The 15,869-nt window shown below is 38.8% G+C and overlaps 1 protein-coding gene across 2 annotated transcripts in view; it reads right to left on the minus strand.

The window, feature by feature from the left end:
* The window catches only part of KIFAP3 (kinesin associated protein 3), a 72,190-nt gene that overhangs the window by 39,545 nt on the left and 16,776 nt on the right, over positions 1-15,869 (minus strand). For both annotated transcript variants that reach the window (XM_064454588.1, XM_064454589.1), the window contains exon 11: positions 3,872-3,972. In XM_064454588.1, coding sequence (XP_064310658.1) covers positions 3,872-3,972 — 101 coding nt within the window. The remainder of the gene's footprint in view (positions 1-3,871; positions 3,973-15,869) is intronic.

Consider the following 15,869-nt stretch of genomic DNA (forward strand, 5'->3'; position numbering starts at 1 on the left):
TGCTAACGGGACAGAACAACCTGGTTTCACATAAGCAATCACCTGGAATACTGTTCCAACCATTCACTAGCCATCAGTGAATTCCCTGATGACTCCTTAGGCAAATAACCTATGGACTGCCATCATTTTACAGACCTGGCACCTGTATTGTCCATTACATCACAGGCTATATATCTAGTCTCATTTTGTTCAATAGGAACATTTTTTGTAATGGCACACTGAATATACAAACACGACTCAAATACGTCAGTTTCTTTTGCTCTGTTTCTAACCACGGCAGACAAGTTGCACGGCTTCCTCAATCAGGGGCTGCAGGATATCACCCTATTTGCTCCTAAAACCTGCTCAGTTTGTAAGACACATCAACACTATAATGCAAAGCAGCGTGATGACAAGACTGAGATCTGGAAATAGAAACAACTGAACCTGAATATAAGCAGGACATAAAATACAAAAAAAAGTAGCTCAGTTTTTGTCAGGAAGGTGTGGGGGAGAAGAAAGCAACAAGTGATCATTAAATATTTGTATGCTTGCCCCCTGGTGGTAAGACAGTTTGTAATGCATTAAACACTAGAGCAAGCACGTAAACAATCCATTTAGAGGGAGGGGAAAGAAGAAGCAATAGGATTGCAGGAATTTCACTCCAAAGTATTTTACTACAGCAATTCTTTATGTTTCTCTATTACCAGATAGCAGGCTGTCATTCCAAATGGACCCCAAATAACAAAACAAAACAAAAACACACCACCCAAAACACCAACCCCTAAGCCCCAACATATTTAGGTTACAACATAGTTACTAATCTCTTTTTCTGGGACTTTCAGGTACTAATTTAAAAGCTATCACTGATTTCTTCCCCCTTTTCTTAAAAAGGTAGAATCGGGTTTCCCTAGGTTGTTTTAAGAACTTATAAAATCCCCAGTTTATTAAAACCATAAGCCTGACAGTCACATAAGAGTGAATTAACCAGAGAAGAAAGTTGCCACTTAACAAGTATAACATGAGCATTCAAAAAATCACCCCCTGCAACTCTTCTGTTACAAAACCTTTAAAAACAGATTTTTAAAACCCTTCAAATAATTTGAAGGGAAACATTCTCATTACTTACACAATACAAAATCTGTGGAAATTAGATGTTTAACAAGATGGGATTACACTGTTAATTACTGAACTACTTCTCTATAAAAAGAAAAAATATATCTAGTTTCAATTAAACCCTTTCAAATTTTAAAATAATAGTTTCGTACAAGTTCCATGTTTCCCATTATGTCTTCATTTAATTTGATTGCTTCTTGTGCCACTTCAAAAGGAATAGTAATTGCTGCCAAATAGGAAATATTAAAATTAAATTTGTTCTGCTTTTACTATGTCCATTGTCATCTTTTACTGATTTAACAGGAAGGCAGTAAAAAGACTGCAGCATGTGCAATGAAGAGGCAGTAGTGTTCAATCAGACAAGTCCCATATTGAGTATCAGATACCACAGACCAGGACTGAAATCACTGTGTCTAGACTCTCTGGCACCTGCCTTCACTTATTTACCAGTGACCAGAGGCCAACCCCCACAGCTCTCCGTTCACATACACCTCTGTCCAACCCCCTCCCCAAGCCCAGCTCAAACATCTTTGAATGATTATGCCAGAACTGCATGCCTCAGGAATCTCTCCTGACCGGCTACTCCCTAACTCTGCTGTTTGAAGTGATGCTCTGGTTTCTGAACTTCAGCAGATAATGGTGGACAGGAGCAAAGGGTGCTGTCAAGAGAGGACGTTTACCAGCATTAAGCTGAAAAGAAGTTTACAGATCAAAGAGAGGCCAAGCAGGACAACGGTGGTGGAAAACATGTGGGTAGCTGTGGAGAACCTTGCACACTGCTCTGCGGTAAAATATTAAATATCACCATGACATCACTGCCTAACCATGCCCTTTGATTGGCCAGGTTATTACCAATAAAGGCTTTTATAAGCATCTGGATGGCATTTGCACCTATTTAAACAAAACACGCATTGCTGAGGTCTAAACAAGAATGAACTGTTAATACTCACTTTTAACTGTTACTAGAATAGCACCCACTAACTCCTACAATCCACAATGATGTTTACCGGGGACAGCATGTGCAAGCCCTTTGACAAGCACTTCTCCCCCTCACAATGACAACAGGGGATGGATTTTCCAATCACTTTCTAAAACAACTAAACATTCATTATTTAGTACTTGCCAGTTTGGATGTACACCTTTCCTCAAAAGGAAATGAGCCCACAAAAGGGCACATACTACTACTGAAAAGAGAATTTGGTTTTCCAGGGTAGAAGCAGATGGCAGGGAGTCCTTTAACAAAGGTCATTTTGGTCTCCCGATCTCTTATCCACTTTCCTATGTTTTCTGCTACCTTTGTCATCTTTAATGACTGTCCTAATTTTGAACATTCATTAATAAAATTTAAGCTCTGGTTGTCCAGCTTGTCCTTTTTGAACAGTCAGCAGATGCGATCTGTGAGTAATTACGTTGACCGCTGAAGCATCAATAGCCATAGGTATCTTCAAATTTTATAGTTATAGCCAAAGTCCAGCTAGGAGAGTGGACTTGTTTCCTGCTCCATCAGTCTTTGGATACAGCTATTATCAAGTGACTTTGAGCAGCCACTGCCTATCTGAACAATGATGTTCACCAAAGCTCAGAGTATGATATCACTGAAGTTTCCACAGCCCTTTAGATTTGGCACTGGGTATTCTAAAAGCCTTGCCAAGATTCCCTGAAAGCATGTCATGCACTGTGTTTCACTCACAAGTTCTGCTTCTCTGAACAAAGCAGGTCCCTTATCACAAAAAAGCCTTAACATGTAGTTGCTTCTTGTGGCAGAAAAGACAGCAGGACGTTTACAAGACCATTTTGTAACATATACTAGGTATTCCCACCAGTTCTCCCCTCTCTATTCTCCAAAATCCTCCTGTATTTAGAAAAACATCACCATTTTTGTCATGAGATAATGACCAGAAACATTCTGAAAACTTTCCACGGCAACTTCCCATTCTGCATGTGTTTGATGTTAAAAACATGTTTGGCAGGAAAGAATATATCATGGTGCAACTCTGAAAAAGCTACCAGTGAGCTTCTACACTTATGCAATGCAGGCTCTCTCAACTCCAGCCTCATCAGGACTGAGATAGAGATCAGTGAGAGGATTTAGTACTTCTATTAAAAAAAGAACAAAACAAAACACAAAACACATACATACAAATCCAAAACAAATCCCAAAACCCAGTGGTACTGTGTCTGTGCTCAGATGAAAGACTATGACCAAAGACAAAAAGTTACACAACAAACTGTAGCCCAAATGACCAGTGAAGAGTCTTGCATAGTCTTCAAGTCTCCCCCGTTGTGCATGCCTGTAGTTGGAAAAGGAATTGTCATGCAGCAACGTAACACTGCTTGGCTGGTTTCCAGTTCATATCCTGTAACACTGGAGACGTTGAAATTTTGATACCCAATGGGATCAGAAAAGAATGCTGTCTACAACGGTAAAGGAAATACTTCCCATGAGATTCCCCAAGAACCTGCTGTGCTCAAGCTTTAATCTTTCAAGCATTCCTGATCATCTGTAGAAATTCGTCAGGTCACCTGCATGTCTACCAATTCGTTGATGCAGCAAGTGTTGGCAGCACTGACAGGGAATGTGTCACCTATCCCTTTTTTAGGGACCATTAAAAGACAGCAAGAACAGTCAAGAATGCCCAAGGAGTAGGTTCACTACCGGCTCGGCAGCGTTGTGGCTGTTCCCACTTTCACCTGTGGGTGTCAGTGCGAGCTCTGCTATAAGACATGCACAGGGAGAGATGCCTTTTACCACCTCATCATATATGAAAGCACATACCTGTGGGATACAGTCAGTGTATGCAAACATTGATTTAAAGCGATCATCCATGCTTATGTGATACAGAATACACATTGCTACTTGTTTGTAGTTTTCATTTGCTAGAAGGAGAAAAAAAAATCTGTATTAATAGAAGTCTAGTATTTTACATATTGTAAACATTTAAAGGGGGAGAACAAAAAGTACAAAAATCCTAATAAAGAAGAAATTTAAAACAGAAAGGCAACATTAATTAAAGGGTTTCGCCTGGCCCATCCAAGCAATGTATTTGTGCAAAGAGGGAACAAAGGCAACACTAACTTCTCCCCCTCTCTCCAGCACCTCAAAACACTTCCTTAACTCCACTCTGTAAGAAATTATTTTGTGAAAGGAACACTTAACAATGACAAGGCATCCAGAGAAAGCCTTCATCAGTTTCCAGCTAGGAAATTAAATATCAAATGTCATGCTGAATTAGCTGTAGAAAACCCTGTTGAAAACAACAAGCTTGTCTCCAAGTGAAACAATAAAGAATGCACCAATGCTAGAGAGAAAAATAGGAACTACCACTAAAAAGTGTTGTAGAAGGCATTCAGTACTTTCACCTAAATCACACAATTTCATTAGCCTAAACGATAATATTATCCTGTGGGTGCCCTTTGTGCTTTGTATGTTTCAAAAGACAATAGTGTATTGTCACATTAATACTTAAAGAGAAAAAGATTCTCCAAGAAAAACTGGAGCAATTAATGTGAGTAGGTTGTGAAGTATTTAACTGAAAGGTTCTGTAACACCAACTTAGAGAAGCATACAAGTGTTTAAGAACAGCACAAACATGTTTGATCCTGACTCACTTCTGAATCTGTGCTGAGCATTCTCTTGGGTTGTCCTCTAGCCCTACATTAGCAGGATACTAGCTATATATGGAATAAAATACTTGTCTGAATATTTATATTAGTTAGACCAGGATGTGATAAGGTCATCAACTCAGAATGCATTCACAGTTCTTATACAGCTGATCAGAAATACCCTACCTCCCACTTCTATTTAAGCTAAGTTAGAACATATCTGTTTAACAATTTGGCAAAACATCAAGACCTCAAACAGCAACCAACAGTTAAATTTTTCTTCTGCATACATCATTGGGAGCTGGAATTTCCTTTAAGCAGCAAAGTTATGATGCCTTTATCCTGAGAATGCAAATTTGTGCCTTTTCAAAACTGAATTACCAGAAAAGCCCCATGAAACCCGTCTGGCAGTTGTCATACAACAGTGAAGTATTCTTTCCCATGCCGAGCCTAAAAACATAGTTGATCTTTCAGATCCCTCTGAATTCTTACCTGTTTGAAAAAACTGACTTGTATTACAACCTTCCACGCATTTAACAGCTGGAGAAAGAATAATACCCAACTTTGAAAGCTACTCTGGCTATTAAAATAAAAGCCCAGACAGTAGTATAGCTGCTAGAGCATACCCATCCTGTTTCAACCAAAGCGTTTATCATCTTTGTGTTTCTCTTGTGACCCATCATCCTACCTACATATTCACTTGTAGTGACATTCTGAATCCAACAATTACATGAAAAAAAAAAACTTGCCATAGGCTTGCTAAAGGCTTCTCCTAAGTAAATATAAAAATTTAAAGAGTAAATTATGCCTTCAAATTTCATGGAGCTAGGAAAAGAAAAACCCAGCCTGTTTACACTGCTCTTAACACTTCTTTCCATGCCTCCATTTAAGACTCAAACATCAAGACTCAAATTAAAATTACACTTTGCTGGATAATGCAGGAAACAGTATGTGAAGTAAAAGGCACACCAGTATAGAAGAGAGGAAAGAACAGTAACAGGAAAAACAAACCAGAGTGAAGTTGGACCAGACCTTCAGGTCTGCCAGCAGGTATGAACTGGCAGGCAGTCCACAAGAATGATGCTACTTTATCTGTTTAACCTCTGTCCTTGATGGTTCCCCCCTCCTCCTCATTTTAGCAAAGCTTCAGTTAAGATAAAGCCTTACATTTGGTCACAATAGCAGTTTATTTCCTGGTATTTGGCAGTACTGGTAGCTTATTTTCAAATAAAATAGCCTACTGTAGCAGCAAAGGCTTCCTGTTTTTTTAGAAGAAACTCTTTGCATAATTTTCTCTCCCCATTTTTCATAGGTCCAATCCTTTTCTGATGCCTGAAGAACACCTTAGGTACCAGTGCTGAATGACTGCACTGTCTTGGTTTCTAAACAGCCAAAAATAATCAAAAAGACCTAGACACACAAGCTAAAAATCTGAAAATACCTAGAATTCAAAACCATTTTCTCTGAATGAACTCTTAATGAGTTGGCTCTTAACGACTGGCACACTCACACACAATTAAGAAGCGTACAGCCTACTGGAAATTATCAGAAACCATGCCTAACTAGTTTGTCTAAGATTAGGAAGACAACAGATTAAACAGCTACAACATTTCAAACACTAAGCATCATCTTGCAGGCTGAAGGTTGTATAAAAGGGTAAGAAGCAACAAACTGGAAAAAATCCACCAACAGGCGAAATGCCATCCTTTTACACTTGGACTTTATATTTCTGGGAATAAACTGGCAGCTATTAACTATTACTTGAACGTGCCAGTACCAAGATCACTTTTTAATTATTTTATACTTGGAATGCTTATCTGAATGCTAATAAATGAAGCCCTAAGTCAGTCATTGTTTAGCAACTGGCTGTAAAAATTTCAAACCCTGCCCAGTACGTGGCTGGAGAACAGCCTTCCAAAGCATGGAAGTGATACCTTTTCTGCTATTTTTGACCACTACTGAATGCCACACATGAAAAAGCAGACATTGCAAGAAAGACTTCCTTATGACTTGGTACAGTAGGCATCAATTATTCCCCTAACTAGAAAAAGCAAGAAAAGAACAGAAAACACAGATCTCTGCCATTTTAATAAAAATCACCAAAGTTTTGGTGGGGTGCCAGAAAGTTGCGGCCTACAATTGCTGGTAGGTTTGAGCATCAAGCTTTTTATGACTGAAGGTGGAATAGCCAAATGGCCTAAAGCAGTAAGGGCAGCCCTGGAAAATAATGGCCTAGTCATTATGGATTCTTCTGGTATTTATGGCAATAAAACATGAATCATAATGAACTCATTGGATATTAAATATGGGGGTCACAAGTACTTTGATAGGATTTCCACAAGAATTTACCATTAATTAACCAAATAATTATTTGAAAGTGTTACTGAATTATCCTTAGTTCTTATATAGCCATTCCAGAGAAATTGGTCATTCCCAGCTGAGTGCAGTTAATGCCTTAACAAACCGGTCATTAACTGCAGTTACTGATTTTGTGGGAATTACTGTGTTATAAAATACACTCAACAGTTTATAGAAACAATACTTAGATTTTTTTTTTTTTGCAGCTGTAGTTCAGCTGGAGCAGCTGGGATGGAAAAATATCAGGTCCCTCGGGCTGTTTTCACAACTAGTTTTCTGCAAATTAGAGAGGGAAATAAATACATGATGGGTTCCGAGTTCAAAATGGCTTCAGATTTTTAGCCTTTGAACATTAATAAGCCATAAGCCAGTTCTGTGGACCAACGCCTGAATTCCATGCCTAATTCTTACTAAGGTTAATGATCAAAATGGTACTAGCAGCAGGAGCAAAAGAAAAAAAAAATTTCTTGATCACAAGATCAGGTCCTTCATTTTGGTTGAGTTTGTGAGCTTAAAATGAAAAAACACCCCACGCCATTAACACCACGACAACAAGAGAGAAACCCTAAAGCTGTAAAACTGAAATGCCAATTTGAATTGCAGTAGCAGCATTTAGCTTTCAAATCCTAAAGTAAAAATGAGAATATAGATTATGGACTAAATTATTTAAATGTAACATTATCAGTAATTCAAGTAGCCATCATTTGTAATGGAATCATCAATGTCTCCACATTAGATATGAAATATACCCTATCCAACTCATGTGTAAAACATTAACTATACAAATCAAAGCCAGAACTCAAAGGTAAATACCTATTAAAATGGCAGAGTGAATCTTTATTTCAGTTTCAAGCTCTGATACTCTGAAGTCAAATCTGCTGTAAAATTAGGCAAATAAGAATATAGATGGGTAAGAATGTCACAAACTGAATATCAAATCTATACACTGTCTCACCCTGCTATCAGAAAACACTGAAATCAAGGGGTTTATTCACACGTATCATAATTAGCAGTGATCTTAAGAAAAAAGTGGCAGAAAGATATCTCTGCTTACCTCTCCCACATTATTCCTTGCAACCAGCTCTGAAACAGTTGGAGTAAGTCATTCCATGTGTGGGTTAGACACATATTGGTTTGATTTACATATGTAAATATAAATCGTATTGGATATATCAGCTTATTTTATCAAGAGAACCTGAAAGAATTTTCAAATCTGCTCATACTCAAGGAGACTAGGCATTGTAAATAATATATTATGATATTAATTACATACTAACCACCCCTCTTGTGCCACCTTTATGTTATTTGAAACTGGCTTCGTAGCATAAGCCTAATTTAAAATCTTGATTTCACCATGGTTGGGTTTTTTTTTCCGTCCCCAAAAGAACTAAGTACATGCCACATCTGAAACATGGATACAATTTTTTTTTCTAGGAAACAAATAAGTATAATTATGACTTCTAAGCCAAAGGACTAATAAATGACTAATTTAGATTGAGTTATTTAATGTTACAGCTACGGACAAAAATGAAGCTGCACATCTGGAGGAGCCCTCAGCTCCATTTCTTTGCTTGGAACTCTATGCAAGACACACAAAGACTGAAAAATATATAGTCAACACCTCACTGCAGTATTGCTACTCAAAAGACAAAGCATAGCCACTGGGTAGACAACATACTGCTACATTTAGATATGTCCTTTTTTGAGGCTTGATCTTCCTACAGAAAAAAAATGTTATTCAGAATGTCTTACAATCGTACTTGAACTTGAATGTATGTGAATTCACACCTAAGTTGGAACATGATTGGTTTTAACATCCCATACTGCACAAACTGGAGATAAATCAATTAGAAGTTCAGATTAGAGAGAAAACAGGAGGCAATAGGATTATTCCTGAAGGAAGAAGATAGAGCTACTTCTCTTTTCTCCACAAAAGAAATAAGTCTGGGGTCAAGCTATGATCAAGGAAGAAAGCAAGAGAGAAAAAGAATTAACTACCATTATTACAAGAAACAGGAAATTAGAGGAGGTAGTTCTTAGTTTGACTCAAACTAAGAAAACATCTACTTCCAAAGTAGATGGAGAAAATTCCATGCAAAGCTCTTCCTTTAGATGTTTCCATCAAGCTACATAACTTAAATGCTATACAATTAAATGGAAATTTACAGAAGGACATGCCATAGCTGCACTCTATTCCATTAAACTACATCAACTGCTCCAATTACAATTACTAGAAAATATTCAGTCTTCTCTGCTCTAAAACCACCCTTCCAGTCTTCCGGTTTGGAATTCAACGGGAATGGAAATAGGTGGAGATTTTCCATGCTCCTGGCTCTGCGGGTGCACAGCTCCATAGCAGAGCAGCCTTAGTTCTGAATGGAAGGTGCAGCTGTATTTCAAAATACTCCTGCTCAACGGTGGAAAAAACCTAACGCAGGATGCTACCTTGCACTTTGAGAAAGTGATGATTTACTGCATTGAAATGGAAACTGGTTTCCCCCATGTTCCAACATTGCTGAAGCACAAAGCTGAGGATCAAATCTACTAAGAACAAAAACTTGAGTTAAACGTTGGCTGAGCTTTTGAGTCTTCCAGATAACAAGAATTAAGTTCCATATTATTCAAGAGATACTGTTCCTGTGCAAGCATACCCTTACTGGCAAAGTCTTGGAAGATAAACAATTAAATTGTATTCTTCCTATTGTGAAAACATCACAGTTTTATTATTTAAAAGGTCATTCACTGATTATCTACAAGTTTCTCACAGATCTGATAGCTTTTCCAAAAAGAATAAAAAGATATTTGAGGCCCCAGCCTCACAAATGAAGTTCTTTACGCAACAAGACTACTCAAATACATAAAATTATAACCCATCCTGCAAAGCATCTGTATGTCAGAGACCAAAGGAACAGAATGATTATATAGAGATACTAGCACTATACTTAGTATAGTGCAATGAATTTTTACATTAGCATATGTCTTCCCCCTTCAGCTCAAAGGGTCTGAAGATAATACTATCAACTGACAAAGGACTTCTCAGCAATTGCAGACATGGATCATCTGCAGTTGGCCTCCTGCACTAGAGCAGATCGTCTGAGAAACTCTTAGCAGAAACGTGTGAGTTAAGATGTTTCCACATTTCCAAAAAGGAAAGCAGATTACAACCTTCCCGCTTATGTCTGACTTGTAAAAACCTCAAGATCTATGGGACTACTACACCTGCAAAATTGTTCCTCATGATCCTTTGAGACTATCCCTCTGCCTGCACGCTTCACAAGGGCTCTGGAAAAGGTCCTCCTCTTTTTTCTACCTTGGTCCTCATACAGGCTTTGTAAAGATTAGGAAGACTAGTAGCAGTGCCCCACCTCTTCTTTACTGAGATTTTCCAAGAAACTAGAGCTGGTGGTTTCTGTTCAGTCACGCTTTAGGCATCCAAGTAATGCCCTGAAAGCTTTCAGATGTCAACAGCTGACATAGAAATAAAAAGTAAATCTAGTCTTCTAAGTATTAATTTGCTCTTGCAATATGCAAAGTAATTAATTGAATTCTTTTAATTGTTTCACAGTCACATATTGTAAGCTCCACAGTAGAAATACAGGTTCAGGGGGATCCTTCCCATTCAACAGTTTAGTGAATTTCCAGCAGCTCAGCTCCCTCATCTTTAGATTGCTGCCATCTCTCCAATCCTGTCCTTGCTGCTGCCAAAAGTATTTCTATTTTTCATCAACACTCACGAAGTTACTTCCTAGAATTATACCAAAGTTATACTCTTTGTTGAACAAAGCTAATAGCACAGTACATACACATGTGCACTTGTGAGCAACGCACCGCAGAAATGAGCTTTCACTCACCTCAGTCAAAAGGCTGCGTGCTCGGTTTAGCAAGGATCTGCCTGTAGTAGATACAAAATGCAAAAAAAACAGTTTCCAACTTGACAGTGTCAAAGGAGTCAGAAAAATCTTAGACAATACACTTCAAAAGCTTGTTAGCTTATATAAAAATATGATGTTATTAATTTCAGTTATTCTTTCCTGATAATTCAATACAATTTACCAGCAGCATGAAGCAGGGATATGGTGAATGATTTACCTTAAAGTTAGCTGGGATTCTATTTCTGCTTCAAACACAATACTAGCAGTAATGATGTCTCTCTACTTTGAGTTCTACATTTCTCAACATCAGAAGTCAATTTTTCTTCAATAATACTAAAGTTTGCTGTCCAATCCATAGTTATGGTATCTAAATAAGTGCTGGATTCTAAGACACATTGTGCACCCAACGCTACCCTTAAGTTTGACATGCTACATTTTTTTGCACTTCTAATAACATTCAACTTCTGAATCCTTAAGAGATGTTTTTATTTTGTGTTTCTTTTGTGGATTTTTTTGTTGGGCTGTTGTTGTTGGGTTGTTATTTTTTTTAAGCCATGGCCATACTCACCATAAATGATGAAAAAACTACCATTAAAATAAATCCCACAATAATTACTGCTTTCCAACAGACTGGTCCCTGTAGTTGAACTGTTACTTAATGTGCTTCAGTCAGCCTCTACTATAAAGGAATGGAGACACCCCAGGCAATATTCACACAACAAGTATTGGAACCAGCTGCTGCAGAGCCACCTTAGGAAAAAAGGTTTCTCAATTTAATTGGGAAAACAGGAGGAAGCATAAATTTTACTGCCATTAATAACTTCAAGCAATCCCGATATGACTTCACCTCACCCTGATGGCTGGACATGTGCTTTTTGTTAGGGTCTTTGCCACATCTGACCCCTATTGTTTGCTCACTTGATCGGGTAAGAAAATGTATGTTTCTTTATAGGATAAACGAGGCCTATTAAAGTCAGAAAAAAACACTGCAGTAGCCTATAAGAAGCTCCATTTTTCAACAGATGTGTGAAGCTCCATAATAAGTTCATTACAAAAAGGCCAAGTGAACTCATAAAGAGAACACATCTACTTTAAGCCTTCTTAAAAGAAACTTTCATAAAAGGAATAGAACATTAAAACCCCACAGCACTCCGTTAATTAGAGAGCAAAGTACTTCTTGGGTTTTTAAACAGCAGTTGACATATAATCCATCTTGGCTGCATACCATATCAAGACTTGATTGTTAAGAAACCCAACATACAACTGTTTGGCAATTCTTTGATTGCTCATTAAACTTAACTTGTAAAGAATGGAAAAATATTAGAGAAATTTCAGCAGTTTCCAGAAAAGATTTTTAGATAATAAAACTCTCAAAAATTCTATCAACGAACCTAGTGAAGACAGGCTCTTCAGCGAGGACTAAATCAGACTGTCAAAGTCACCCTCTGCTCTGGCTACCTCCAGCTTAAATAAAGAACTCATAATAGGAAATGTTGACCTACTTTGGCATTGCTAACTATTGCACAGACCTTAATCTTTTGTGTAAGATCAGGTGGCTACTACTTCTCTGTGAACTGATACTAAGACTTGGAACACCAAGAATGAAGAACATCAGGCCAGGATACTCACATTAATAAGTCATATAGGCTCTATACATACCATGACTAGCAAAACTACACTATTGTTACTTCAGACTGATCATACTGTATTTCAGAGTGTAGTACAACAAATACTCATCTACTTGGCTGAATACAAATCCATGAAGCCAACTTTCAGTCACTGTAATCCATACTGGAAAACATAAGCCAAGGCATTCATCACCACCTAAAGTCTTTTTTAAGACAGAACACCTTGGCGCTGTGTAACAGTTTCACAGCCATACGCACAACCTTTCTGCACTCCATGATCTAATTTGGGCTTGATTTGCCATTGGTACTGTTTTGTGGCCCACCCACTTTTCAGCTCACCAATACCTGTGCTCAACCAGCCCTCGATTTTTAAAAGCAGTTAGTGGTTTTGAGCAAAGAAGAGACACTTTACTCTGACTTCCAAGCATAAATGAGTTTTCATTCTTTAAGTGTGGCCTGTGCTGGAAAAAGGAAGTGGCATTTCAAGACAATACGCATTCAGTACACCTAAGAACTGTCCAACAGCATAAAGGGATGAATGCACACATCATCAAAAAAAAAAGTTTTCTCCCTGCATGCAGCCAGACCTACCGCTTCTACCCTTTGAGCGGCAACACTGTTCCCCTTTAACAGCTTACGCGCCATTCCCTATCATTTATATCCTTTTGAGAGGAGTAACTCACTCATGGGTGGACACAGAAACCCTAGTAATGCCTGCCACACCCACATTCTGCCAGAAGCTCCCTTGGAATGGGGGTCGACCGAGAAGCCTGCCATAACATACACGGCAGCACTCAACTGGTTCTACTGTACAAACGGCCTGTTGTTCTCATGGAGATTTGTCTCACTCCACAAAGGCTAAGAAACCACTCAGACACAGCACAAAATAGCACCCTTATTAGAAGAATGTGAATCACAAGCTGTGCGTATATTTAAGAGAGCTGTACTAAAAATTTTGTATTTGGTTTGGCCCGTTAACTGAAAAACAAAGTGGATCTGGTCCAAACAAGAAGTGAGGGCTTTTTATTCTTCTTTGTAGACAATGTTTTCTTCGGTTTGCTGGGAGGGCATTTATTTTAGAAACCAATCACACATCCAAGGGAAGGATTATGAAAGAGGATAACATTTCCCTTCTAACAGTGGAAGGGCATTCACAGGGATAAAGGAAGGAACTGAATTTGTTTTCTTAAAATTCAGCTCTACGTTTGCCCCTTTCAATGAGAATACTTTCCCCAAGTAAAAACGCTAACCACCAAACTCTACTATATTTGCAGCAAGTCACTCCTCTACTCTGCTTCACTTGAATTATGCCATGCAAAGCAAAATAAGAGCACTGTAAGAGCAAAGCAAACCTCCACAGAACATTCTATATCATGCTACTTTGGTGTCTCCTTCTGAGGTGATGACTAGAGGGCACTGAACCAGTGTCTTCTGCATTTCAGGCAAACATCTAGTTTAAACGACTTGGTGAATTCACATGAATCCTCACTGTAATCCACTGAAGCCATACTTCACATATACTGGCACACAAAGCATTCACACAGAGAATGTACAAAGAAAAAAGATCACTCCGTAAATATAATTTTTAAGTACTAAAACAAAGCTACCAGTACAAAGAAAGTTCTCTGCAAGGCCCTAGTGACTCAGTTACAAGGTTTTCTTGAAGAACTGAAGTCACACAAATGAACAAAATCTCTTTTCATACCTCTTTAAGCAGCTTGTGTATGGAAAAACCTGAATACAGCAGGCTGTCTCTCAGAGGCCTCCACAGCTCTGCTCCACTTCTGATCTCAAGTCTGAAGCCAAAGCTCCCTCAACTGCACCCAGCTCTTTAAGGTTCAGAGCATAACAAAGATCAGCTGTAGTTGATTAACTTGGGTGCCTGGAGCGAGCAAGAGGAGTCTTGTCACATACAATACTTCAGACTTGCGAAGAGAAGCCATGAAAACTAGTGAGTGGCACTGACTGGCAGAGCTACGTGGGGAAGCAGGCATTAGCACTATTAAAAAGAAAAGGATAATTAAAATGGAAACCAAGACTAAGCAGAATTTCTAATGCCCATGCTTTCAACAGCAGCCTCAACACTCTGGAGTGAGAGGGAAAGAAAGAAGATGGTCCTTCTCCAATATATCCATGCAATACTTAGTCCATTCTTTTGATAGCTCAGCTGAAGCCAGTCCATCCCCTCTGCTTCCAGTCTTCACCTACATTTAGAGCCTTCCTGCTCCCAAGCCACTAAGTGTCCTTTGGGAAAGCTGCACGTCTTCCAGAACTGCAGACTGCAGCCACCTCAGTGCTCAGCCCTAAACTGCTGCCTGACAAATCCTGTCCTTTAATTCTTTGCAATATCAACTCTCCCTTTAAACACCTAGTACACTTAATTTATACTCATCTCAAACCCAGTGCTAAAGTCTCAAAGGCACAGCATGCACAAATGTTAAATTTCAGTAGGCTGAGTCAACAAACTTGACCTCTTGGCATTAGGAGCTGTATGGTAACTTGTCAACAGCTGTTGAGATGTGTTAGCACTTTAAGGTGACCTGCAAATGTAAGCCGAAGGGTACTGACTTGAATAATGTGTGTTTAATACCCAAGTAACCTGTGTAAGAGGGGCATCTGGCACATGATTATTTTATTATTAAGGTTGCAGGCTTCCCTGAGACAAGATACACAGTGATGTATTTGAGAATTATTTGAATCACCTTATCAGAAGAGTCTCACAAATCACAGAGCTAGCTTAACAAACAAGTAAATAGACAATATTTCTACCCTCATTTTCTAACCAGCACACTGCAAAGTAATTATCAAGCAATTCTACAGGGAGGAGCTAGGGTAAACAGCACATGCCTCTACTAAAAACAAGGGAAAAAAAGAAAAAGGATTGATCTCATCCAAGTAAAGGAAAGAATCACCAAGAGCCAAACAGACAGTGAAGCTTCTGGAAGTACTAGTCGAACTTGCCGTAGATGACCTTAACAGCCACTTCAAGGAACAGAATACAATTTTAGCAGCCAGTTCTTCCAAGCTAAACAGCCTTCCGCACAGGCCTACCTGTGAGTCCGAGAAAATGGCATTTGACAGGAAATTCTCCTCTCCACATTAGGATCAGACACTAGAAAGCAGATAGCCTAAACTCATCCGTTAAGTGACTCTAATATTACGGGGGAATTTCTGGGAGCAGGGACTTCTCAGTCATTTGTGTCATGCCATTGCTTAGGGTGACAAGCACCCAGAAGCCCTAGCCTTAGACCACACCTCTGGCTGCTGTACAAAACAAAAGGAAGAGGCAAGGTCCTGCTTCAAAAGGCCTACA

Source organism: Phalacrocorax carbo, chromosome 6 (assembly GCF_963921805.1).
Source record: "Phalacrocorax carbo chromosome 6, bPhaCar2.1, whole genome shotgun sequence".
In the NCBI taxonomy this organism is placed as follows: domain Eukaryota; kingdom Metazoa; phylum Chordata; class Aves; order Suliformes; family Phalacrocoracidae; genus Phalacrocorax; species Phalacrocorax carbo.